Raw genomic sequence first — 26,974 nt, 5'->3', positions numbered from 1 at the left:
GTCCCATCGAAAGATGCCTGCACACAGACACAAAGACCCCCGAGAGGCCCTACAGACCCCTGAGAGGTCCGTACAGACCTCCGGCAGGCCCGCACAGACCCCTGGCAGCCCACACAGACCCCTGAGAGGCCCACACAGACCCCCGGCAGGCCTGCACAGACCCCCGGCAGCCCGCACAGACCCTTGAGAGGCCCGTACAGACCCCTGGCAGGCCCGCACAGACCCCCGGCAGACCACACAGACCACCAGCAGCCCGCACAGACCCCCGAGAGGCCCGTACAGATCCCTGGCAGGCCCACACAGACCCCCCATGGTCCCGCATAGACCCCGCCCGCACACACAGACGCAGTCTTCGCCCACGCGCCGCCCACACTCTTCCCCCCTCCGGAACTGGATGTGCAAGGAAAGAAAGGGTTTATTTTCTTTCCGATATTTGTGTCCCATTGACTTGCATTGGTTTTCGGTATCGGAGTCGGCAATACCCGATATTTTTTGGGTATCGGTCCAATCCAATCCGATCCGATATTTCGCGATATTGGAAGGTATCGCTCAACACTAGTGATGAGGTCTGAAATTTCATGTAGATCAGAAGAGGTCCGCTGAAAATATTTTTCCCATGTGCTGGAAGGAGTGCTCTACTTCTGCATGGGCTCACAAATATATTGCACTAATGTGCAGGTTAATACTGAACACCCTCTGCTGTAGATCAATATATTTTCATAGTGTGGGTGTAGTCTGTCTAGTCATCTGATTAGATAGTAACATCAGGGTAACAATATATGATTGCCAGAAAATTAAAAATGATGAAAAAATACATTTTTTGTCATAAATTTTCGAACTATAAGCCTAAAATTTCTAAAAACCAGTAAACTATGTGTATTAAAAATGATGCCTGCATTGGCAACTAAAACAAAGCGGATTCTTATCCCAACAAATTAAAATTAAAGTCATTAAAGTAATATGCGCATAAATCAATTGAAACCACATATAGCAATCAATGTAATTTACAAAACGCTAAATACTTACTGTTACATTTCTCTACATCAACATATTCAAGGTTTTTGGGAATTTCTATTGCAATGTTCTCTCTGAGAAGAAAATGATAAAGCAAGGGTATTAAAAATATCTCTGAACTAGTCGACAAAGAGAAAAGTAAAAAGCTTTTTTTTTTATTTCTTTGTTCCAATTCGAGCTATAATGAAAGCATTCATATGGAATTACAATACCAAAGTTCCCACAACAAAAATCGTAGCAGTGACAATAAAATTAAAATGCAACACAAAAAAGCATGCAATCCAATACTGACATTTATGCCTCTAAAATGTCCAGATGCACCACTGCACAAGCATATTTTCGGTCGGAGTGCAATCTGACGAAGCATCGGATCGCACTCAGACCAATGTTAGTTTATGGGACAAAGCTAGTGGCAAAACCTCAAAAGAGGACTAGGGTTGAGCGAAACGGGTCGTTCATTTTCAAAAGTCGCCGACTTTTGGCAAAGTCGGGTTTCATGAAACCCGATCCGACCCCTGTGCGGGGTCGGCCATGCGGTACGCGACTTTCGCGCCAAAGTCGCGTTTCAATGACGCGAAAAGCGCCATTTCTCAGCCAATGAAGGTAAACGCAGAGTGTGGGCAGCGTGATGACATAGGTCCTGGTCCCCACCATCTTAAAGAAGGGCATTGCAGTGATTGGCTTGCTGTCTGCGGCGTCACAGGGGCTATAAAGGGGAGTTCCCGCCGACCGCCATGTTACTGCTGCTGATCTGAGCTTAGGGAGAGGTTGCTGCCGCTTCGTCAGAAGCAGGGATAGCGTTAGGCAGGGTCCATTAACCACCAAACCGCTTGTGCTGTAGCGATTTCCACTGCCCAACACCACCCTCGGTGTGCAGGGACAGTGGAAGCTACATTTTTTTTTTTTTCCCCCTCAGCGCTGTAGCTCATTGGGCTGCCCTAGAAGGCTCCCTGATAGCTGCATTGCTGTGTGTACGCCGCTGTGCAAACCAACTGCTTTTTTCAAAGCACAAATCCTCTTGTTCCTTCCTTTCTGCACAGCTATCTTTTTGGTTTGTACACACTTTTTATTTAATTTGTGCATCAGTCCACTCCTTATTGCTGCCTGCCATACCTGGCTGAGATTACTGCAGGGAGATAGTAATTGAAGGACACTCCCTGTTTTTTTTTTTTTTGTGGGAGATTAAGATTGACATTTCTGCTAGAGTGCCATCCCTGTCTGTGTCATCTCTCACTCAGTGGGCCATAGAAAGCCTATTTATTTTTTTGCTTGATTTGGGTTATAAAATCTACCTGAAAAAATCACTACATCAATCAGTGGGAGAAAAATATTGGCCTCAGGGCTTGTGTGCCACTCTTGACTCCTGTGTGCATCATCACTCACTCAGTGGGCCATAGAAAGCCTATTTATTTTTTTGCTTGATTTTGGTTCTAAAATCTACCTGAAAAAATCACTACATCAATCAGTGGGAGAAAAATATTGGCCTCAGGGCTTGTGTGCCACTCCTGACTCCTGTGTGCATCATCACTCACTCAGTGGGCCATAGAAAGCCCTTTTTTTTTTTTTTTGTGCTTTATTTGGGTTCTAAATTCTACCTGAAAAAATCAATAAATCAATCAGTGGGAGATTAATATTGGCCTTTGGGCTTGTGTGCCAGTCCTAAGCGTGCCATCTCTCTCTCTCAGATAGTGGGCCATAGAAAGCCTATTTTTTTTTTTTTTATTGGGTTTATAAATTTTCCCTGGAACCAAAAAAAAAAAGTGGGAGATTAATATTGGCCTCTGGGCTTGTGTGCCAGTCCTGAGCGTGCCATCTCTCTCACAAATAGTGGGCCATAGAAAGCCTATTTATTTTTTTGCTTGATTTGGGTTCTAAAATGTACCTGAAAAAATCACTACATCAATCAGTGGGAGAAAAATATTGGCCTCAGGGCTTGTGTGCCACTCCTGACTCCTGTGTGCATCATCACTCACTCAGTGGGCCATAGAAAGCCCTTTTTTTTTTTTTTTGCTTTATTTGGGTTCTAAATTCTACCTGAAAAAATCAATAAATCAATCAGTGGGAGATTAATATTGGCCTTTGGGCTTGTGTGCCAGTCCTAAGCGTGCCATCTCTCTCTCTCAGATAGTGGGCCATAGAAAGCCTATTTATTTATTTATTTTTTTATTGGGTTTATAAATTTTCCCTGGAAAAAAAAAAAAAGTGGGAGATTAATATTGGCCTCTGGGCTTGTGTGCCAGTCCTGAGCGTGCCATCTCTCTCACAAATAGTGGGCCATAGAAAGCCTATTTATTTATTTTTTTTTGTTTTATAAATTCTCCCTTAAAAAAAAAAGGGAGATTAATATTGGCCTTTGGGCTTGTGTGCCAGTCCTAAGCATGCCATCTCTCTCTGTCTCTCAGATAGTGGGCCATAGAAAGCCTATTTATTATTTTTTTAATTGGGTTTATAAATTTTCCCTGGAACAAAAAAAAAAAAGTGGGAGATAAATATTGGCCTCTGGGCTTGTGTGCCACTCCTGACTCCTGTGTGCGTCATCTCTCACTCAGTGGGCCATAGAAAGCCTTTTTTTGTTTTATTTGTTTTCTAAATTCTCCCTGAAAAAATCATTTTATTTTATTTGGTTTCTAAATTCTTCCTGAAAAAATCATTTTATTCTATTTTTTTTTTCCTAAAGTCTCCCTGAAAAAAAAAAAAAAAACAAATCAGTGGGAGATTAATATTGCCCTTTCTGCTTGTGTGCCAGTCTTGACTCCTGGGTGTGCCATCTCTCTCTCTCTCTCTCCAATTGTGGGCCATAGAAAGCCTATTATTTTTTGTAGCTTGATTTGGGTTCCAAAATCTACCTGAAAAAATCACTACATCAATCAGTGGGAGATAAATATTGGCCTCTGGGCTTGTGTGCCACTCCTGATTCCTGTGTGCGTCATCTCTCACTCAGTGGGCCATAGAAAGCCTTTTTTTGTTTTATTTGTTTTCTAAATTCTCCCTGAAAAAATCATTTTATTTTCTTTGGTTTCTAAATTCTTCCTGAAAAAATCATTTTATTCTATTTTTTTTTTCCTAAAGTCTCCCTGAAAAAAAAACAAAAAAAAAACAAATCAGTGGGAGATTAATATTGCCCTTTCTGCTTGTGTGCCAGTCTTGACTCCTGGGTGTGCCATCTCTCTCTCTCTCTCCAATTGTGGGCCATAGAAAGCCTATTATTTTTTTAGCTTGATTTGGGTTCCAAAATCTACCTGAAAAAATCACTACATCAATCAGTGGGAGATAAATATTGGCCTCTGGGCTTGTGTGCCACTCCTGACTCCTGTGTGCGTCCTCTCTCACTCAGTGGGCCATAGAAAGCCTTTTTTTGTTTTATTTGTTTTCTAAATTCTCCCTGAAAAAATCATTTTATTCTATTTTTTTTTTCCTAAAGTCTCCCTGAAAAACAAAAAACAAAAACAAATCAGTGGGAGATTAATATTGCCCTTTCTGCTTGTGTGCCAGTCTTGACTCCTGGGTGTGCCATCTCTCTCTCTCCAATTGTGGGCCATAGAAAGCCTATTATTTTTTTTAGCTTGATTTGGGTTCCAAAATTTACCTGAAAAAATCACTACATCAATCAGTGGGAGATAAATATTGGCCTCTGGGCTTGTGTGCCACTCCTGACTCCTGTGTGCGTCATCTCTCACTCAGTGGGCCATAGAAAGGCTTTTTTTGTTTTATTTGTTTTCTAAATTCTCCCTGAAAAAATCATTTTATTTTCTTTGGTTTCTAAATTCTTCCTGAAAAAATCATTTTATTCTATTTTTTTTTTCCTAAAGTCTCCCTGAAAAAAAAAAAAAAAAAAAACAAATCAGTGGGAGATTAATATTGCCCTTTCTGCTTGTGTGCCAGTCTTGACTCCTGGGTGTGCCATCTCTCTCTCTCTCTCCAATTGTGGGCCATAGAAAGCCTATTATTTTTTTAGCTTGATTTGGGTTCCAAAATCTACCTGAAAAAATCACTACATCAATCAGTGGGAGATAAATATTGGCCTCTGGGCTTGTGTGCCACTCCTGACTCCTGTGTGCGTCATCTCTCACTCAGTGGGCCATAGAAAGGCTTTTTTTGTTTTATTTGTTTTCTAAATTCTCCCTGAAAAAATCATTTTATTTGGTTTGGTTTCTAAATTCTTCCTGAAAAAATCATTTTATTCTATTTTTTTTTTCCTAAAGTCTCCCTTAAAAAAAAAAAAAAATCAAATCAGTGGGAGATTAATATTTACATTTGTGCTTCAGTGACAGTCCTGCGTGTGTGGCATCTCTCTCATTTGTTGCCACCAACAACAGAGTGTGTAACATTGTGCCTGATTTTCGTTGTGGTCTCACTCACCTGTAAAGGGGTAGCTAAATCATACTGAAGTTATAGCTCACCGTGTAATTTGTGTGACAGCAACAAATACCGTTAGTTTGTTTACGTTTTTAAAACAATGAGGAAGTATGGTGGAAGAGGTCGTGGCCGGGGGCGTTCATTGTCAGCTGGTAATGAGGGTAGTGGTAGTGGTGGAGCATCAGCTGGTCGTGGGAAAAAAAATATTGCACCTAAGTCTGGAGCTGTGGAGCCAGGTTCGTCGTCAGGCTACACAAGGCCTCGAACGCTCCCTTTTCTGGGAGTAGGAAAACCGCTTTTAAAGCCGGAGCAGCAAGAGCAAGCTTTGGCTTATCTTGCTGACTCAGCCTCTAGCTCTTTTGCCTCCTCTCGTGAAACTGGTAAATGTCAAAGCAGCGCGTCGTTAGTGGATGTTCACGGTCAGGGACAAGTCGCTTTCTTGTCCTCTTCAGCAAAAACAACAACAGAGAAGAATGCAGCAGGCGAGACAACGGGTTACTCCATGGAGCTCTTTACACATACCGTCCCTGGCTTAGAAAGTGAAGCAGTTAACAGTCCATGCCCATTACAAGTTGAATCTGACATGGAGTGCACTGATGCACAGCCACAGCCAGACTACTATGCTGGTCCTTTGACTCAGACCACAACATTGCCCTCGCAGGGTGCTGATCAAGAATCAGACCCTGATGAGACTATGTTGCCCCATCACGAACGCTATACCACCGACCGACACGGTGACACAGACGAAGTTGCACACGAGCTACAAGAAGAGGTAATAGATGACCCAGTTCTTGACCCCGATTGGCAGCCATTGGGGGAACAGGGTGCAGGCGGCAGCAGTTCTGAAGCGGAGGAGGAGGGGCCGCAGCAGGCATCAACATCGCAACAGGTTCCATCTGCCGGGCCCGTATCTTGCCCAAAACGCGTGGCAAAGCCAAAACCTGTTGGAGGACAGCGTGGCCATCCGGTTAAAGCTCAGTCTGCAATGCCTGAAAAGGTATCCGATGCTAGAAAGAGTGCAGTCTGGCATTTTTTTAAACAACATCCAATTGATCAGCGCAAAGTCATCTGTCAAAAATGTTCAACTACCTTAAGCAGAGGACAGAATCTGAAAAGTCTCAATACAAGTTGCATGCATAGACATTTAACCACCATGCATTTGCAAGCTTGGACTAACTACCAAACGTCCCTTAAGGTTGTAGCACCCTCGGCCAATGAAGCTAGTCAGCAACGCAACATCCCTTCCGGCAGTGTATGGCCACCATTTTCCGCACCACCTGCAGTATCTGTGCAGGTTTCTTTGCCAGGCCAAAGCAGTCAGGGTCAGGGAATCACCAGTTTCGTAGTAGGAAACACTGCATCTAGGGCACCGGCGGCAACAATACCATCTCCCACCGTCTCTCAGTCTGCCATGTCCACCGGCACCCCCGCTAGTTCCACGATCTCCAGCTCTCCAGTCCAGCTCACCCTACATGAGACTATGGTTAGAAAAAGGAAGTACTTAGCCTCGCATCCGCGTACACAGGGTTTGAACGCACACATAGCTAGACTAATCTCGTTAGAGATGATGCCCTACCGGTTAGTTGAAAGCGAAGCTTTCAAAGCCCTGATGGACTACGCTGTACCACGCTACGAGCTACCCAGTCGACACTTTTTTTCCAGAAAAGCCATCCCAGCCCTCCACCAGCATGTTAAAGAGCGCATCGTCCATGCACTCAGGCAATCTGTGAGCACAAAGGTGCACCTGACAACAGATGCATGGACCAGTAGGCATGGCCAGGGACGTTACGTGTCCATCACGGCACACTGGGTAAATGTGGTGGATGCAGGGTCCACAGGGGACAGCAAGTTTGGGACAGTTCTGCCTAGCCCACGGTCTAGGAAACAATTGGCTGTAGCCGTTCGCACCCCCTCCTCCTCCTCTTCGTCCTCCTGTAGAAGCGAGAGCTCGTCCACAGACCGCAGTCGCACAACCACTCCATCCGCAGCTGCCACTGTTGCACACCAGGTCTCCCATTATGGGGCAGCTACTGGCAAACGTCAGCAGGCTGTATTGGCTATGAAGTGTTTGGGCGACAACAGACACACCGCGGAAGTTCTGTCCGAGTTCTTGCAGAAAGAAACGCAGTCGTGGCTGGGCACTGTAGATCTTGAGGCAGGCAAGGTAGTGAGTGATAACGGAAGGAATTTCATGGCTGCCATCTCCCTTTCCCAACTGAAACACATTCCTTGCCTGGCTCACACCTTAAACCTGGTGGTGCAGTGCTTCCTGAAAAGTTATCCGGGGTTATCCGACCTGCTCCTCAAAGTGCGTGGACTTTGCTCACATATCCGCCGTTCGCCCGTACACTCCAGCCGTATGCAGACCTATCAGCGTTCTTTGAACCTTCCCCAGCATCGCCTAATCATAGACGTTGCAACAAGGTGGAACTCAACACTGCACATGCTTCAGAGACTGTGTGAACAGAGGCGGGCTGTTATGTTTTTGTGGGAGGATACACATACACGGGCAGGCAGTAGGATGGCAGACATGGAGTTGTCAGGTGTGCAGTGGTCGAAGATTCAAGACATGTGTCAAGTCCTTCAGTGTTTTGAGGAATGCACACGGCTGGTTAGTGCAGACAACGCCATAATAAGCATGAGCATCCCCCTAATGCGTCTGCTGATGCAAAGTTTGACGCACATAAAGGATCAGGCGTCTGCAGCTGAGGAAGAGGAAAGCCTTGATGACAGTCAGCCATTGTCTGGCCAGGGCAGTGTACAGGACGAGGTAGCGGGCGAAGAGGAGGAGGACGAGGAGGATGATGGGGATGATTATATTTTTAATGAGGAAGCTTTTCCGGGGCCCCTGGAAATTGGTGGCGCGGCAAGGCCGGGTTCTGGTTTTTTGAGGGACACAAGTGACGTGGATTTGCCTGAAACTGCCCCTCAACCAAGCACAACCGCAGATTTGAGAACTGGAACTTTGGCCCACATGGCGGATTATGCCTTACGTATCCTCAAAAGGGACACACGCATAACTAAAATGATGAATGATGACGATTACTGGTTGGCCTGCCTCCTTGATCCTCGCTATAAAGGCAAATTGCAAAATATAATGCCACATGAGAACTTGGAACTAATATTAGCAACCAAACAATCAACTCTTGTTGACCGTTTGCTTCTGGCATTCCCTGCACACAGCGCCCATGATCGTTCTCACACGAGCTGCAGGGGCCAGCAGACCAGAGGAGTTAGAGGGGCAGAAATCAGAAGTGGCGTTGGCCAGAGGGGTTTTCTGACCAGGTTGTGGAGTGATTTTGCTATGACCGCAGACAGGACAGGTACTGCAGCATCAATTCAAAGTGACAGGAGACAACATTTGTCCAGTATGGTTACAAACTATTTTTCATCCCTTATCGATGTTCTCCCTCAACCGTCATTCCCATTTGATTACTGGGCATCAAAATTAGACACCTGGCCAGAATTGGCAGAATATGCATTGCAGGAGCTTGCTTGCCCGGCAGCTAGTGTCCTATCAGAAAGAGTATTCAGTGCTGCAGGTTCAATACTAACAGAAAAAAGGACTCGTCTGGCTACCCAAAATGTAGATGATCTAACCTTCATTAAAATGAACCACAACTGGATTTCGAAATCTTTTGCCCCACCTTGCCCGGCTGACACCTAGCTTTCCTATGAAAAGGTCTTGCCTGTGGACTATTCTGAATGCCTTTTCCAATCTCGTAATTTTCTGCACCTGATTGTCCAGCATACGACATGTTTACACCTCACTAAATGGCCAAACTCCCCACACGGGGCCGTGGTATCGACACTTGGCGACAGCACCCGTGAGAGTGCAGTTTGTCTGAAGAGGTGGGTGAGCCCGCTTTTGGTCGACGGCACTGCCACTGGGTCCCTCCTAGTACAATAAAGTGTCTCTGGCGGTGGTGGTGCGCACCCAACGTCAGACACACCGTTGTAATATGAGGGGCCCTGGGCCTGTACCGCCGGCCACAAGACAGTTCCCCCCCCAGCTCAAACAGTGCTCTACCACTTGCAAAATTATCTCACAGCTCCACCAATGTTTAGTCTATGCGCTGACATCCTTCAATGCCTGCCACTGACAATACCATTGTATTGACATTTTTGTTATGTTAGGCCTTCGATGCCTGTCTGTGGTCACTCCTTCCACTAGGCCTCCACTGACCACACCACTGCTGCCCGTGTACCCCTGGAACCAATTTAAAATTGCCTACAGCCAGCCCAATTTATTATGTTAGGGCTTCGAAGCCTGTCTGCGGTCCCTCCTTCAACTAGGCCTCCACTGACCACACCACTGCTGCCCGTGTACCCCTGGAACCAATTTAAAATTGCCTACAGCCAGCCCAATTTATTATGTTAGGGCTTCGAAGCCTGTCTGCGGTCCCTCCTTCCACTAGGCCTCCACTGACCACACCACTGCTGCCCGTGTACCCCTGGAACCAATTTAAAATTGCCTACAGCCATGTGTTATTATTTTAGGCCTTCGATGCCTGTCTGCGGTCACTCCTTCCACTAGGCCTCCACTGACCACACCACTGCTGCCCGTGTACCCCTGGAACCAATTTAAAATTGCCTACAGCCATGTGTTATTATTTTAGGCCTTCGATGCCTGTCTGCGGTCACTCCTTCCACTAGGCCTCCACTGACCACACCACTGCTGCCCGTGTACCCCTGGAACCAATTTAAAATTGCCTACAGCCATGTGTTATTATTTTAGGCCTTCGATGCCTGTCTGCGGTCACTCCTTCCACTAGGCCTCCACTGACCACACCACTGCTGCCCGTGTACCCCTGGAACCAATTTAAAATTGCCTACAGCCATGTGTTATTATTTTAGGCCTTCGATGCCTGTCTGCGGTTACTCCTTCCACTAGTCCTCCACTGACCACACCACTGCTGCCCGTGTACCCCTGGAACCAACATCAGAAAATATAAAAATAAGTATTTTGCTTATAAAAAAGAAAATACTGGAGAGATATCAAATGCAGACATTTTAACATTAAAAACAAACACATACAACAAAAATCTGGTACAGTACTAAAAATGGCCACCAGCTACAATAACTTTCTCCTGCAAGTAGTTAACTGAAAGGTTTTTTCAATTTTAAACACAGATATGGCATCCACCGAGTGTTGTCCTGTCGCGTCTTCTTTATATTATTGCCAAGAAGATGCAAAACAATGAAAATAATAAAATCATTATTTACCAAAAAAATAGAGTAAGTCAAAACCACATTGCAAATAAACATTCATTACAAATAAAGAAGCAGGGCGCGTCCGAGGGTGAGTATATACCTAATAAGAATATAATCACCCTCGGACGCGCCCTGCTTCTTTCCGACAGCCTTCCTTCCTAAGAATCAGCCCTTCCGTGGTGTAGAGAGAGGGTTTGTTACACTCCAAGGTGTTCCCCAGGTTGCCTTTCCTGAGCTTCGATCTTCCGGCTCTCGTTTAGTAGTTGTTGGAAACTACGCTGCATTGGGCCTACAAATTGGGTATGGGGTGTAGAGAGATGGTGTGTTCCACTCCAAGGTGTTCCCCAGGTTGCCTTTCCTGAGCTTCGATCTTCCGGCTCTCGTTTAGTAGTTGTTGGAAACTACGCTGCATTAGGCCTACAAATTGGGTATGGGGTGTAGAGAGATGGTGTGTTCCACTGTAGAGAGATGGTGTGTTCCACTCCAAGGTGTTCCCCAGGTTTCCTCGCCAATGCTTCGATCATCATGCTCTCGTTTAGTAGTTGTTGGAAACTACGCTGCATTAGGCCTACAAATTGGGTATGGGGTGTAGAGAGATGGTGTGTTCCACTCCAAGGTGTTCCCCAGGTTTCCTCTCCATTGCTTCGATCTTCCGGCTCTCGTTTAGTAGTTGTTGGAAACTACGCTGCATTAGGCCTACAAATTGGGTATGGGGTGTAGAGAGATGGTGTGTTACACTCCAAGGTGTTCCCCAGGTTTCCTCTCCATTGCTTCGATCTTCTGGCTCTCGTTTAGTAGTTGTTGGAAACTACGCTGCATTAGGCCTACAAATTGGGTATGGGGTGTAGAGAGATGGTGTGTTACACTCCAAGGTGTTCCCCAGGTTTCCTCTCCATTGCTTCGATCTTCCGGCTCTCATTTAGTAGTTGTTGGAAACTACGCTTCATTAGGCCTACAAATTGGGTATGGGGTGTAGAGAGATGGTGTGTTCCACTGTAGAGAGATGGTGTGTTCCACTCCAAGGTGTTCCCCAGGTTTCCTCGCCAATGCTTCGATCATCATGCTCTCGTTTAGTAGTTGTTGGAAACTACGCTGCATTAGGCCTACAAATTGGGTATGCGGTGTAGAGAGATGGTGTGTTCCACTCCAAGGTGTTCCCCAGGTTTCCTCTCCATTGCTTCGATCTTCATGCTCTCGTTTAGTAGTTGTTGGAAACTACGCTGCATTAGGCCTACAAATTGGGTATGGGGTGTAGAGAGATGGTGTGTTACACTCCAAGGTGTTCCCCAGGTTTCCTCTCCATTGCTTCGATCTTCCGGCTCTCGTTTAGTAGTTGTTGGAAACTACGCTGCATTAGGCCTACAAATTGGGTATGGGGTGTAGAGAGATGGTGTGTTCCACTGTAGAGAGATGGTGTGTTCCACTCCAAGGTGTTCCCCAGGTTTCCTTGCCAATGCTTCGATCATCATGCTCTCGTTTAGTAGTTGTTGGAAACTACGCTGCATTAGGCCTACAAATTGGGTATGGGGTGTAGAGAGATGGTGTGTTCCACTCCAAGGTGTTCCCCAGGTTTCCTCTCCATTGCTTCGATCTTCATGCTCTCGTTTAGTAGTTGTTGGAAACTACGCTGCATTAGGCCTACAAATTGGGTATGGGGTGTAGAGAGATGGTGTGTTACACTCCAAGGTGTTCCCCAGGTTTCCTCTCCATTGCTTCGATCTTCCGGCTCTCGTTTAGTAGTTGTTGGAAACTACGCTGCATTAGGCCTACAAATTGGGTATGGGGTGTAGAGAGATGGTGTGTTACACTCCAAGGTGTTCCCCAGGTTTCCTCTCCATTGCTTCGATCTTCCGGCTCTCGTTTAGTAGTTGTTGGAAACTACGCTTCATTAGGCCTACAAATTGGGTATGGGGTGTAGAGAGATGGTGTGTTCCACTGTAGAGAGATGGTGTGTTCCACTCCAAGGTGTTCCCCAGGTTTCCTCGCCAATGCTTCGATCATCATGCTCTCGTTTAGTAGTTGTTGGAAACTACGCTGCATTAGGCCTACAAATTGGGTATGGGGTGTAGAGAGATGGTGTGTTCCACTCCAAGGTGTTCCCCAGGTTTCCTCTCCATTGCTTCGATCTTCATGCTCTCGTTTAGTAGTTGTTGGAAACTACGCTGCATTAGGCCTACAAATTGGGTATGGGGTGTAGAGAGATGGTGTGTTCCACTGTAGAGAGATGGTGTGTTCCACTCCAAGGTGTTCTCCAGGTTGCCTTTCCTGAGCTTCGATCTTCCGGCTCTCGTTTAGTAGTTGTTGGAAACTACGCTGCATTAGGCCTACAAATTGGGTATGGGGTGTAGAGAGATGGTGTGTTCCACTGTAGAGAGATGGTGTGTTCCACTCCAAGGTGTTCCCCAGGTTTCCTCGCCAATGCTTCGATCATCATGCTCTCGTTTAGTAGTTGTTGGAAACTACGCTGCATTAGGCCTACAAATTGGGTATGCGGTGTAGAGAGATGGTGTGTTCCACTCCAAGGTGTTCCCCAGGTTTCCTCGCCAATGCTTCGATCATCATGCTCTCGTTTAGTAGTTGTTGGAAACTACGCTGCATTAGACCTACAAATTGGGTATGGGGTGTAGAGAGATGGTGTGTTCCACTCCAAGGTGTTCTCCAGGTTGCCTTTCCTGAACTTCTATCTTCAGGCTCTCATTAAATTGTGGTTAAACGGAACAACTGCATTTGGCGTACTAGTTGGTTTGGGGCCTACTATCGGTGTCTGCCGCTCCTTGCTGTTCTCCTGGTTTCCTGTCCTGAAATTCCGTTTTCAGGCGCTCGTTAAGTAGTTGTTAATGTTAGACTGCATTTGGCCTACTAGTTGGGTTGGGGCCTACTATCGGTGTCTGCCACTCCTTGCTGTTCTCCTCCACTGAACAAAGCTGTGCCGCCTGTTTACTACTGTTGCCAATTTTGAACTGCATTTCGACTACTTACTGATTTGGGCCTACTCTCTGTGTCAGCATCTCATTCCAGTTGTCCTCCACTGCAATGCCCCCTGGTTACTCCTGTGTTACCAATTTTGAACTGCATTTAGCCCACTTTATTCTTTGGGCCTATATCTGTGTTTCCTCCTCATCCTGCCCATTGCCCAGCCAGTGATAGATGAGTCTGCTGGTACATTGACCCATAACGCAACATTTCCCGTGCACGCTACACTGGAAGATTGTGACCCTGCTGAAAGTCAGGTCCCCCTTCCCGCATACCATACCACCTTACACGGGGACAAACAGGAAGGTGCAGATGAAAGTGCAGGTTCCTTCATCAGGTGGGGGGAGGAATACTAGTTGGCGACGTCACTGGCACAGGGCCTCTCATGGTACGCAAAAGTGTTGCTGCCGGTGGGAGGCGCCCCCGCCGTGCAAACACACCGCTGTACTTTGAGGGGCCCTGTGCCAGTGCCAATGCCAACGAGTGGGCCCCCCCTGCTTGCTCAGGTTCACAGCACTTGAAAAGTTGAAATACTTACCTCTCCCTGCTCCACTGCCGTGACGTGGTCCAGATTTCCTGGGCCCACTAATTACTTGAACCAGCCCTACCCACCACAACTTTAGCCAAATGAACCCCAATTTCAAATGCCTTCCAATTATTATAAGGTAAATTACGCTTGACAAGCTTCATTAAGAAGAATGGATGGTTTTGACATTAAAATGGGCACTCTAGGTGTTTTCCTGGCCCCCACTCACTGCCGACTATGCTGCCCCATTGACTTGCATTGGGTTTCGTGTTTCGGTCGATCCCGACTTTACGTCATAATCGGCCGATTTCACTCGACCCGACTTTTGAGATAGTCGGGTTTCGCGAAACTCGGCTCGACTCTAAAAAGGTCAAGGTCGCTCAACTCTAAAGAGGACTAAAAACCATCCAAAAATTCAAAAATACAGTAGAAAAAGGGCAGCACCGCTTACCTGCCCAGATCTCTGAACAAATGCACTACAGGATGCAGCCAGCAAGGGATCATATAATTATTTCCTTTAATGTATGTACCATAATTTCTAATAATGGCTGATACCAGTATGAATTTCATCCACTGTTTGATATGAATTGCCCATAGATTTATTTTTCTCTCTTCTATCTGCATGATACCTATGTGATTGAGTATCATTTAGTTTATCAATATAAGGAATTTCATCTCTCATGAACTTGGACAGTACTTCCCCCTAATTTCTTGCTCTTTATTATATTATTATGTATTTATATAGCACCATTAATTCCATGGTGCTGTACATGAGAAAGGGGTTACATACAGGGTTATAGATATCATTTACAGTAAACAAGTTTACAGTGACAGACTGGTAAAGAGGGGAGAGGACCCGGTCCTTGCGGACTTACATTCTATGGGATAGTTGGGAAGATGCAGAAGGTAGGGGCGAGGCGGCAGCGATGCAAGGATACAGATTATACAGATATTTCATATATAATGCATTCACCTGTAGATGATTTTTATGGTCCTTAATTGATTCAAAATTTTCAACAATTTCGTCATTTAGTCTTTTCAATATTTGCTGCCTTTTGCCAATGATAAATTGAACTGCTTGTTTGAGAATTCGTGAAGCATAAGGTTCCACTCCTTGATGCATTCAGAATCCTCCATATGACTGGCTAAGGTCTTATGTATTTGTAAGCCTTTGGGGATATTGTTATAGGCAAGATACCTCTCCAACAACATCACCTCCCTTAATTCTTTTATTTGTATTCTTAACAAAAGTTATCTTTTTAATACCTGCGCAGTATGGAGATGTCTTCTAGTGCTAATTCATTATATTGATAATACTGGGAATGAGATAGCATGTGAGTGAGTCTTTGTTTGATGTAATATCATAGATTGGTCATGTTTAAACAGAGGAGAAGAAAGGGGAAGAAAATGTGGAAAGGTATTGTCACAACCAAACGGGTGGTCTGTCACAAAACGGCGGAACTCACAAGGGAACACCGGGAACACAATAACAATGGTGGGCCCTGCAATAGGGAATGGGGAAATGGACACCTCCTGCACTTTTTTCAAAGGATGTGCCCTAATCTTCCTGACGTCCCTATACAGGTTCTTTCAACCTGTCGCCGAGCTGGATACCTTAGCCCTCACTTGCCCTGCACCTATCCCTGGGTAGGGAATTGGCGAGTGAGAACACTGGTCCCACCTCTGCACTAATAAACACAAAGGGAAAGTTTAGACAGACAAGGTATAAGCAAGCAACACTTAGCTTTCTCTGCTGAAATGCACAGTACAGCAGAGTAATGCACCAGGTATGTATATTCAGCAGAAGAATCACTGCACTCAGAAAACTCCTTCCACCTGCTTGGTTAATCTCCAGAGGGACCTGTATAACAAACAGTCAGCTGATGCATCAGGTGACCTTATGAAGGATAGTGGGAGTGGTCACCACCAACATCAGCTGACCCAGCAGCAATGCAATGCAATTACAACAGAGGCCAGGGGGGAGGGGGGACTACATTAAACCCAAATGACCAGAAAGAAAAAAGGTTTTAATCAGAGGGAAACCGGATCTGCCACAGATCCAAACATGGATCGAGACAGGCATGCTGCTTATGTACTAGGCAAAAGTAACTTTGTTGAAATGCTAAATTATGTGCATGAGCACAAACTTTCTTAAATTGTTAAAAGAACTGCTTACAAACTCACTTTTTACCACCGTGCGTACATAAACCAATAACCATTTGTATGCGCTACAATTAACTAATGCTTAAGGAAGCCTACTTTTACTTCTGTGAATCCAAGATCTGACGTAACTTCCTTAGTTTTCCTACGGATAGGGAAAGGAGATAGTTTGACTTATCCTGAATCCATCCATGGTAGTGTATCAGCTGTCCTGGGTTTGTGCTTGATCCTCCACCGATTGTGCAGACAGCATGACGGCCAGTTACATCTGTCCTCACACTGGTTTGCCTGGTTTCTATAATTTGATGCAGTGACCCCTGTAACAGGTAGGGGGCGTTGCAAGGTCTCCCCAGTATACAGACAGAGGCGTATTGAGGCCATAGGAATGCGTGGCAATCGCAGGCATGACTGTGGTAACGTGATAAAGTCCGGCATTGTAGTGAATGGCTGATATGTGTGTTGCAGAGGAGGAGACTGTGCGTTGTGGTGTTCTGGGACCTGTAGTCCCACAAGTATTTTGCATGTTTATAATGGGAGGCTGGCAGGGCTAGTTACGTGAGTTGGGTGGGACAAACTAGCCACACACCCACACTCCCACCCAGGGGAGTGGTTAGAGGTATATGATGTGACCAGGGTGTGGGTCACAGGTGGCTGTGAGTTTTCTGTGTGGTTCCTGTGTGGGCTTCCAGTGTTTGGATCTGAAGGGACCAAGTGCAAGGTCCTGGAGGCCCGTATTGGAAGTCCTGGGAGTAGGATTCCTGAACAGCACATGGTGGGGCTTTGCACTTGGTGGCCTGGGGTATTGTACTAACGTCCTGAATAGCACCTGGACAGGTCACATGCCTGGGGTGTTGGACAAAGTCCTGAATATCACCTGGACAGGCCACATGCTTGTGTGTTGGGAGGTCCTGGGAGTAGGACCGTATCCCTGAAAAGCGCACAGTGAAACTGTTGGGAAAGCTACCGTCCTTCGGTGGGTCTGGACTGACTAAGGTGTGCCGCCCAGGCAAGTTGTGATCCCCGTGAGGCAGCTTTCCCGGCAGAGAGGACTGACAAGGAGTCAGCAGGTGGAGGGGGAAATTTCATTTATAGCATGTCAAAAAAAGAAAGCAAATGGATTTTTCTACTAAACTCATTAAGACTATATGGTCTAAACAGCGAAATTGAACTCTTTGCCTTCTAATTGCATTGCTTTTTATTCCACCAATAACTGGATATACGGACCTATAAAATATCTGCCTGCTCCTCCCTGATCCCTGTAATCCCTGATGAAGGTGGTTGCATCCTCTGAAACACATTGGATAATTAGCTGCACTCTTCTCTTCCTATGTGAAGGAAAGTTTGTGTCTTGAGTGACATCACCCAGGCACAGGACGGCAGACTCCAACAAAGCAGTGTAAGGACAGACGTGAATGGCCGGCTCGCTGTCTGCACAATCGGTGGAGGATCAAGCAAGAAACCAGGATTACTGATACACTACCTTGGGTGGATCCAGGATAAGCCAAACTATCTCCTCTCCCTATCCGTAGGAAAAACCAAGGAAGGCACATAAGATCTTGGAAACACAGAAGCAAAGGTAGGTTTCCTTTAGCATTAGTTAATTGTAGTGCATATATACCCTTTTTTACGTTATAATATTTTTCAAATATTTTGATAAACCATACTTTTATGAATGCAGTGATAACACATAAGAATATTTTCTTATTGTTGCTCTTTTTAATGGGTGAAAAGGGGATTCATTTGAAAATTTACGGATTTTATATCATTTTTTTTACTTTTTGCTGTATGTATTATTCCCCTTAGGGGGCTTGAGACTGCATTAATTTGATAAGCAGAAAAAAGTGAAAAAATGTCAACTCACCTGATAGAAATATAGATTCCTGAAGTCCAGAACTCACACGGATAGTTGCTGAGCAAACGATGTATTAACATGCAAGTCGAAATGCGTTGGTCCTAACACTGCAATGTTTCATTCTGTGGAGCACTACTGGTGATGTTCTTATTTTAAATGGCTCATTGAAAGCTATATTTTATTACCAAGTCACAGTCTCTCGCTAGATTCTACTTACCTTGCATTGCATTCATTTGATCTCTTGTACATTACACAGCTAAACCATAGTTTTGCTGCATATAGTAAAAATCATGGCCCTCTTTTCAAAGCAATAATGATGACAGGCACAGAGGTCTACAAAAGACTGTCGATTCTCATAGCTACCCCTTCATGTCATACAATCGCCTCAAGGGGTGCCAATGGGAAAGTAGAATGATGTACACCCATGCCGGCATCTTGTTAGTGCTACTGTCAAAGTGTGCTAACAGCATTTATCATGTAAATATTCACAAGTGGAGCTGTCCTCTACTCATGGCTGTTAGAGGCAGGTCCTTGCTGTGTTTCACAGCCATTATCCTGATGAGTATAGGTCGGACTCACCTTGTGAGCCAGCTCTATACATCCGCTACCGACTTGCACCATACATTTACGGCCGATGACAGCAAGTAGTTATAAACTTGCCAAATCTACAGTCATGGCCAAAAGTATTGACACCCCTGCAATTCTGTCAGATAATACTCAGTTTCTTCCTGAAAATGATTGCAAACACAAATTATTTGGTATTATCTTCATTTAATTTGTCTTAAATGAAAAAACACAAAAAGAATTGTCCTAAAGCCAAATTGGATATAATTCCACACCAAACATAAAAAAGGGGGTGAACAAAAGTATTGGCACTGTTCGAAAAATCATGTGATGCTTCTCTAATTTGTATAATTAACAGCACCTGTAACTTACCTGTGGCACCTAGCAGGTGTTGGCAATAACTAAATCACACTTGCAGCCAGTTGACATGGATTAAAGTTGACTCAACCTCTGTCCTGTGTCCTTGTGTGTACCACATTGAGCATGGAGAAAAGAAAGAAGACCAAAGAACTGTCTGAGGACTTGAGAAACCAAATTGTGAGGAAGCATAAGCAATCTCAAGTCTACAAGTCCATATCCAAAGACCTGAATGTTCCTGTGTCTACCGTACGCAGTGTCATCAAGAAGTTTAAAGCCCATGACGCTGTGGTTAACCTCCCTAGATGTGGACGGAAAAAAATTGACAAGAGATTTCAACGCAAGTTTGTGCAGATGTTGGATAAAGAACCTCGACTAACATCCAAACAAGTTCAAGCTGCCCTGCAGTCCGAGGGTACAACAGTGTCAACCCGTACTATCCGTCGGCGTCTGAATGAAAATGGACTGTATGGTAGGAGACACAGGAAGACCCCACTTCTTACCCCGAGACTTAAAAAAGCCAGGCTGGAGTTTGCCAAAACTTACCTGAAAAAGCCTAAAACGTTTTGGAAGAATGTTCTCTGGTCAGATGGCACAAAAGTAGACCTTTTTGGGCAAAGGCATCAACATAGAGTTTACAGGAGAAAAAAAAGAGGCAATCAAAGAAAAGAACACGGTCCCTACAGTCAAACATGGCGGAGGTTCCCTGATGTTTTGGGGTTGCTTTGCTGCCTCTGGCACTGGACTGCTTGACTGTGTGCATGGCATTATGAAGTCTGAAGACTACCAACAAATGTTGCAGCATAATGTAGGGACCAGTGTGAGAAAGCTGGGTCTCCCTCAGAGGTCATGGGTCTTCCAGCAGGACAATGACCCAAAACACACTTCAAAAAGCACTAGAAAATGGTTTGAGAGAAAGCACTGGAGACTTCTAAGGTGGCCAGCAATGAGTCCAGACCTGAATCTCATAGAACACCTGTGAAGAGATCTAAAAATGGCAGTTTGGAGAAGGCACCCTTCAAATATCAGGGACCTGGAGCAGTTTGCCAAAGAAGAATGGTCTAAAATTCCAGCAGATCATTGTAAGAAACTCATTGATGGTTACCGGAAGCGGTTGGTCGCAGTTATTTTGGCTAAAGGTTGTGCAACCAAGTATTAGGCTGAGGGTGCCAATACTTTTGTCTGGCCCATTTTTGGAGTTTTGTGTGAAATGATCAATGTTTTGCTTTTTGCTTCATTCTCTTTTGGGTTTTTTCATTTAAGACAAATTAAATGAAGATAATAATAGCAAAGAATTTGTGTTTGCAATCATTTTCAGGAAGAAAATGAGTATTATCTGACAGAATTGCAGGGGTGTCAATACTTTTGGCCATGACTGTATAATCGCAGCAGGGAAATCCTTGATATATGGACACTGGCAGACATCTGCTTTACCTACGACCCAGCAACTTTATCACAAAATAGACCAAATCTATCATACTGCGGAATTAGTGGATAGAGTGAACCATGGTGTTAATAAATTCTATGAGACCTGGCAGCCTTGGATTCTTTTTCGATCCAAACCATTGTATTATATTAAAATCTCATCTTAACTAAACAATATCCACATCACCAGAGATCCTCCCCATCTTCCCCCTCTTCCCCCCATTCCTCACCCTCTCCACCTCTCTAAACCCTCCCTTACCCTGCTTTGTTACTTCCTTTCCCTTAGCTAATCCTCTTTAATTTCTAAATTTAAGTTTGCATAAGGGAAAATAACTTTGATAAAATTTAATTCTACTTAATTATAAAAAAAAAATTATAAAGTAACACAACTTTAATAGATTTTGCCATGTTAGGTTAATTTGCTACATTAAGTCATACTATGTTAAGCAAATATCTCTAAGGGTTTACCGCTTTATGTTATTGTAATAATTTTCTTTACCTGTTTATATTCTTCTATATGCTTTGCAATACATCTAAGGTCATGATCATTTTTTTTTATCGTATGTTCCATTTCCACACATGGATTATTGTTCATGATATGTTTACCATTCACTGTATATTTTACTACCGTTAAATACAAAGAACATTGAAAGAAAGAAAGAAAGAAAGAAAGAAAGACAGCAAGTAGTTATAGGGAAGATTGTTTTTCTCCAGTTTACTTAACCCTTTCACCCCCGGAGCTTTTTTCATTTTCGTTTTTTGCTCCCATTATTTCCAGAGCCATAACTTTTTTATTTTTCCGTCAATATGGCCATGTTTAGGGCTTATTTTTTGCAGGATGAGTTGTACTTTTGAATGATACCATTGGTATTACCATGTCGTGGAACAGAAAACGGGAAAAAAATTCCAAGTGCGATGAAATTGCAAAAAAAGTGCAATCCCATATTTTTTTTTGTTTGGCTTTTTTGCCAGGTTCACTAAATGCTAAAACTGACCTGCCATTATGATTCTCCAGGTCATTACAAGTTCATAGATATCAAACATGTCTGGGTTCTGTTTTATCTAAGTGTTAAAAAAAAATTCAAAAGTTTGCTAAAAAAAAAAAAATTAAAAAAAAAAGTTGCGCAATTTTCCGATAACGGCTTATTTTTTGCGTGCCAAGCTAACGTTTTTAATGATACCATTTTGGTGCAGATACGTTCTTTTGATTGGGACGAAAGGGGGTGATTTGAGCTTTTATATATTTTTTATTTTTTTATATTTTTAAACACTTTTTTTTTTAAATTTCGTCATGCTTCAATAGCCTCCATAGGAGGCTAGAAGCATGCACAACTCGATCGCCTCTGCTACATAGAGGTGAAGCACAGATCACCTCTATGTAGCAGAAATGCAGGGTTGCTTTGAACGCCGACCAAAGGGTGGCGCTCAAAGCAATTGACCATCAACAACCATAGAGGTTTCAAGGAGACCTCTGGTTGTTATGGCAACACACCGATGACCCCCGATGATGTGACGGGTGTCTGCAGTGCGAGGACTTCTGGCCGCACGGTCAGGAGCGCTAGTTAAAAGCCGCTGTCGATACCGGAATTATCTGGACGTGTGAGACTGGCCTAACAACGTGTTTGGCAGAACCAGGTGAATAATTCCCCTACAAACAGGTTACGCTGCTCCTCCAATGATGCAGAAACCACCATCTTCAGCAAAATATAATCTAATGCATACAAGGCTAGCTTTATTCCAAATAGATTAAAAATAAAATTGAGGAAAAAGCGTATTACATCCGTACCTTTTTAACAGCTTGTTTCCAAATGGATTTAGGAATGAGAGATCCCTATTGAAGGAATGGAGGGAGGCTATTGACCCACAGCTCAGAGATTCTGGTTTATAGCAATAAAATACTTCATTGTTTTCCTCATTTCCATATTCACAAATGTTTTTGTCAGAGTCCAGCTGGAATCCACATTCACTTTTGACTTGTTGATCACCATTCACAAAGGTTCCTATGAAGTATACAAGACCATAATTCTTGTTCCTTGCTCTCCATAGAGCTGTAACTGCTTCACTTGGGTGGTAGAGTACAATAGAAATATGAACTCTCCCCTCCCAAAACAAGGTGAAATGAACATTATAAGTTCCATTATTGAAATCTACAACTTTACCAGATGCCGCTGCCTTGAGATCAGGTGTGGAGATTCTTACTTTCATGAAGTCTCCTCCATAAGTTTTCTTTTTACCTAAGTTGTCAAACATGTCAATTCGGACAATTAAGTTGTCTCCGACACAGTATCTCTGTTTGGGATAGACTATGGTGGCTCTGCTCCTCGTCGCATTTGATGTTTTGTCAAGGTCAGTCAAAGTAAGGTTTGGCATCATGGCGGATATCATGTTGAACATTTCAGTGCTTTTAAGTTCATCTTCTGACGGTGTTGGGATAGCAACTGACAGATGTGTTACTTCATGTCTTTCAGTATTTTTATTTTGAGTAAATTTGGTTTTCAGCTGAAAAAAGGTCATTCAAAATAGTTAGAAAGATCATGTGTCCTATGGAATAATTCAAAGTTACTATTCACTAATGTATTACTGTGTATAAACTCCAATTGTAATTAGCTGTGAACACCCATACAAATCTATTGGCCTGTTCTGAATATAGCTGAGAAAAAAATTCTAAGAATGAAACCAAATGAACAAATACCCTGCTATAAATAGGTAAAAATCAGGTATATCAGCTGCTAATTCAATAATTTGGGCAAAGGGATGTTAGGTGTTGAGTTCCCGCCTCTGCACAGCGGGAATCTCGAACCAGCTCTGCTGAGGTCTCCCATTCTTCTCCAGCCGCAGTGGAGCCTGCTCAGTGGAGACATCGGTCCCAGTGTCTAGCTCAGACTGATACTGGGCAACTGGTTACTGTTGTCCTTCCAGGCTCTGCCTTTGTAGCCAGCACTGATCAGCAGCTAGCAGATCTTTCTGGGACTAAGTCCTGCTTTTCCCATACTGAGCATGCCCACGGGACGACCTCCCATTGGAGGTCGAGGGTCACATGCTCAGGTCCTGTTGCGGATCCTATTGGACCATCTGGAAGGTCTTGTAGCAGTGCCGCTATAAAAGGTTTGCATGGCCGCTCGGCTATGCGCTAGTGTACATTTGAAAACATGTGTGTGTGTTGATGAGTGCAAGTTGTTCTTTAATCATCCCCTCCCTTGTGTATGATTGCTCGCGTAAGGTGGATGTCTGCTATCTAGTGCCCGGCTGAGATATCAGCACAAAAACACACAAAACAGCTTCTAATGGCTGTGACCGCCAGTGCGGCGCCGTGCGCTATTAGATCGCTTTCCTAACCCGGGTCTGGGTGGTTAGTAGTGTCCACCAGAGTGGCAAAGCACGCACTCTTGTGAATAAAGTTACATTTTCAGTTACTCTGATACCCCAATTGTGGTGTCGAGCGCAAGAGGTCTACACGATCTCTAATCCTGTGTCCTGGGATAGAGTTCTGTGATTCATTGCTTGTGCTCTTTGTGCGGTACCGTGGCCCTGTGACACAACAGGGTTCGCTTCCTTCATACAAGGTGAAGTTAACCCATGTGTGTATCCACATTGTACTGCCATATAGTCCTTCTTACTCAGCAGCAGGTTCCATCTCTGCACGGTGGACCCCGGGCTGCGAATGCACCTCATACCTTCTCTCTAATTATTTGGTACATTCCGCTAGCCCTAACAAGGGATTCCATCGAAAATATCCAATGTGTTTTTCACTAGATTATATTTATGTTTAAATCACCATGACTGATGGATGGTTGTATAGTCTCAATTACACGAAAGGAGATACAACTACAATCGCCCCATGTTTAAGGCTCACATGACGTGCCAATGGAATGCAAGTACAAAGATAAATTACACCCAAAGTTTTACAATTGGCAAAACTTTTCACTTGGTAAATACTGTTAGTTACAACACAATTTTCAATATGTGGCCTGTATCTTTCATTTTAACGCAAAATAGTGTATAGAACTAGGGTAACAAACAGCAAAAACAGTTGAATGGAGATGTCAAATGCCACAATTTGTAGCCCACAGATAGATGAGGCGTCTGCCGGAGATACCACACTGTTCAATATGTCTTTTTTGTTTTTTAACACAAAATAGTGTATAGAACTAGGGTAACACACAGCAAAAACAGTTGAATGTAGGCTTCAAATGCCACAGCTTGTAGCCCACAGATAGTTGAGGCGTCTGACGGAGATAACACAATGTTCAATATGTGGCCTGTATCTTTCTTTTTAACGCAAAATAGTGTATAGAACTAGGGTAACAGACAGCAAAAACAGTTGAATGGAGATCTCAAGTGCCACAATTTGTAGCCCACGGATAGATGAGGCGTCTGACGGAGATACCACACTGTTTAATATGTTGACTGTCTTTTTTGTTTTTTAACGCAAAATAGTGTATAGAACTAGGGTAACAGACAGCAAAAACAGTTGAATGGAGATCTCAAGTGTCACAATTTGTAGCCCACAGATAGATGAGGCGTCTGACGGAGATACCACACTGTTTAATATGTTGACTGTCTTTTTTGTTTTTTAACACAAAATAGTGTATAGAACTAGGGTAACACACAGCAAAAACAGTTGAATGTAGGCTTCAAATGCCACAGTTTGTAGCCACAGATAGTTGAGGCGTCTGACGGAGATAACACAATGTTCAATACGTGACCTGTATCTTTTCTTTTAATGCAAAATATTGTACAGAACTAGGGTATTAGACAGCCAAAACAGTTGAATGGAGGTCTCAAATGCCACAATTTGAAGGCCACAGATAGATAAGGCTTCTGACAGAGATACTACACTGTTCAATATTTGGCCTTTGTTTTTTTATTTTTAATGCAAATAGTGTATAAAACTAGGTTAACAGACAGCCAAAACAGTTGCATGGAGGCCTCAAATGCCACAATTTGTAGGCCACAGAGAGATGAGGACTCTGATGGAGATAACAAACTATTAAATATGTGGCCTGTATTTTTTATTTTTTAATGCAAAATAGTGTATACAACTAGGGCAACACACAGCAAAAACAGTTGAATATAGGCCTCAAATGCCACGGTTTGTAGCCCACAGATAGATGATGCGTCTGACGGAGATACCACAATGTTCAATATGTATCTTTTTTTAACAAAAATAGTGAATAGAACTAGAGTAACAGACAACAGTTGAATGGAGGCCTCAATGCCACAATTTGTAGGCCTCTGACGGAATAACCACACTGTTCAATATGTGGCCTGTATTTTTTATTTTTATGCGCAAAATAGTATATAGAACTAGGGTAACATACAGCCAAAACAGTTAAATGGAGGACTTAAATGCCACAATTTGCAGCCCAGAGATAGATAAGGTGTCTGACGGAGATACCACACTGTTCAATATGTAGTCTGTATCTTTTTTTAACTCAAAATACTGTACAGAACTAGGGTAACAGACAACCAAAATAGTTGAATGGAGGCCTCATATGCCACAATTTGTAGGACACAGATAGATGGGGTGTCTGATGGAATGCTACAATTAGTAAGCCAGAAATAGATAAGGCATCTGACAGACATACCACACTGTTCAATATGTGGCCTTTTTATAACGCAAAATAGTGTATAAAACTAGGGTAAAAAACAGCAAAAACATTTTAATGTAGGCCTCAAGTGCCACAATTTGTAGCACACAGATAGATGAGGCGTCTGACAGACATGTTACTCTGTTAAATATGTGGCCTTTTTTGTACGCAAAATAGTGTATATTACTAGGGTAACAAACAGCCAAAACAGTTGAATGGAGGCTTCAAATGCCACAGTTTGTAGCCCACAGATAGTTGAGGTGTCTGACGGAGATAACACGATGTTCATTATGTGGCCAGTATCTTTTTTTTTAACACAAAATAGTGTATAGAACTAGGGTAACAGACAGCCAAAACAGTTAAATGGAGGTCTCAAATGCCACAATTAGCAGCCCACAGATAGATGAGGTGCCTGATTGAGATACTACTCTGTTCAATGTGTGGCCTATAGTGTTGAGCATTCCGATACCGCAAGTATCGGGTATCGGTCGATATTTGCGATATCGGAATTCCGATCCCGAGTTCCGATATTTTTGCGACATCGGGAATCGGGATCGGGATGATTATTTATGTGTAAAATAAAGAATAAAAATAAAAAATATGAATATACTCACCCTCGGACGCCCCCTGGTTGTAACCGCTGCAACCGGCAGTTCCTAAGAATGAGCGAGTGAAGGACCTGCGATGACGTCGCGGCTTGTGATTGGTCGCATGAGCGGTCACATGAGCGGTCACGCGACCAATCACAAGCCGCGACGTCATCGAAGGTCCTTCACCAGCTCATTCTTAGGAACGGAGGGTGCCGGTTACACCGCTAAGGTCCAGGGTCCGCCGGAGGGGTGAGTATATCCATATTTTTTATTTTTATTCTTTATTTTGTACATGAATATGGATCCCAGGGCCTGAAGGAGAGTTTCCTCTCCTTCAGACCCTGAGAACCAT

General features: G+C 43.8%; 1 protein-coding gene across 1 annotated transcript in view; it reads right to left on the bottom strand.

Annotated features, from left to right (window-relative positions):
- The window catches only part of LOC138664647 (NXPE family member 4-like), a 405,114-nt gene that overhangs the window by 208,709 nt on the left and 169,431 nt on the right, over positions 1-26,974 (bottom strand). Inside the window, exons 3-4 of the mRNA XM_069751533.1 lie at positions 22,228-22,940; positions 1,027-1,088 (exon numbers count right to left, since the gene is read on the bottom strand). Of these exons, the coding sequence (XP_069607634.1) occupies positions 1,027-1,088; positions 22,228-22,940 (775 nt within the window). The remainder of the gene's footprint in view (positions 1-1,026; positions 1,089-22,227; positions 22,941-26,974) is intronic.

The sequence above is a fragment of the Ranitomeya imitator genome, chromosome 2, assembly GCF_032444005.1.
Source record: "Ranitomeya imitator isolate aRanImi1 chromosome 2, aRanImi1.pri, whole genome shotgun sequence".
Lineage (NCBI taxonomy): Eukaryota > Metazoa > Chordata > Amphibia > Anura > Dendrobatidae > Ranitomeya > Ranitomeya imitator.
The sequence above is the reverse complement of the archived record's forward strand: the minus strand, read 5'-3'. Positions and strand labels throughout refer to the sequence as shown.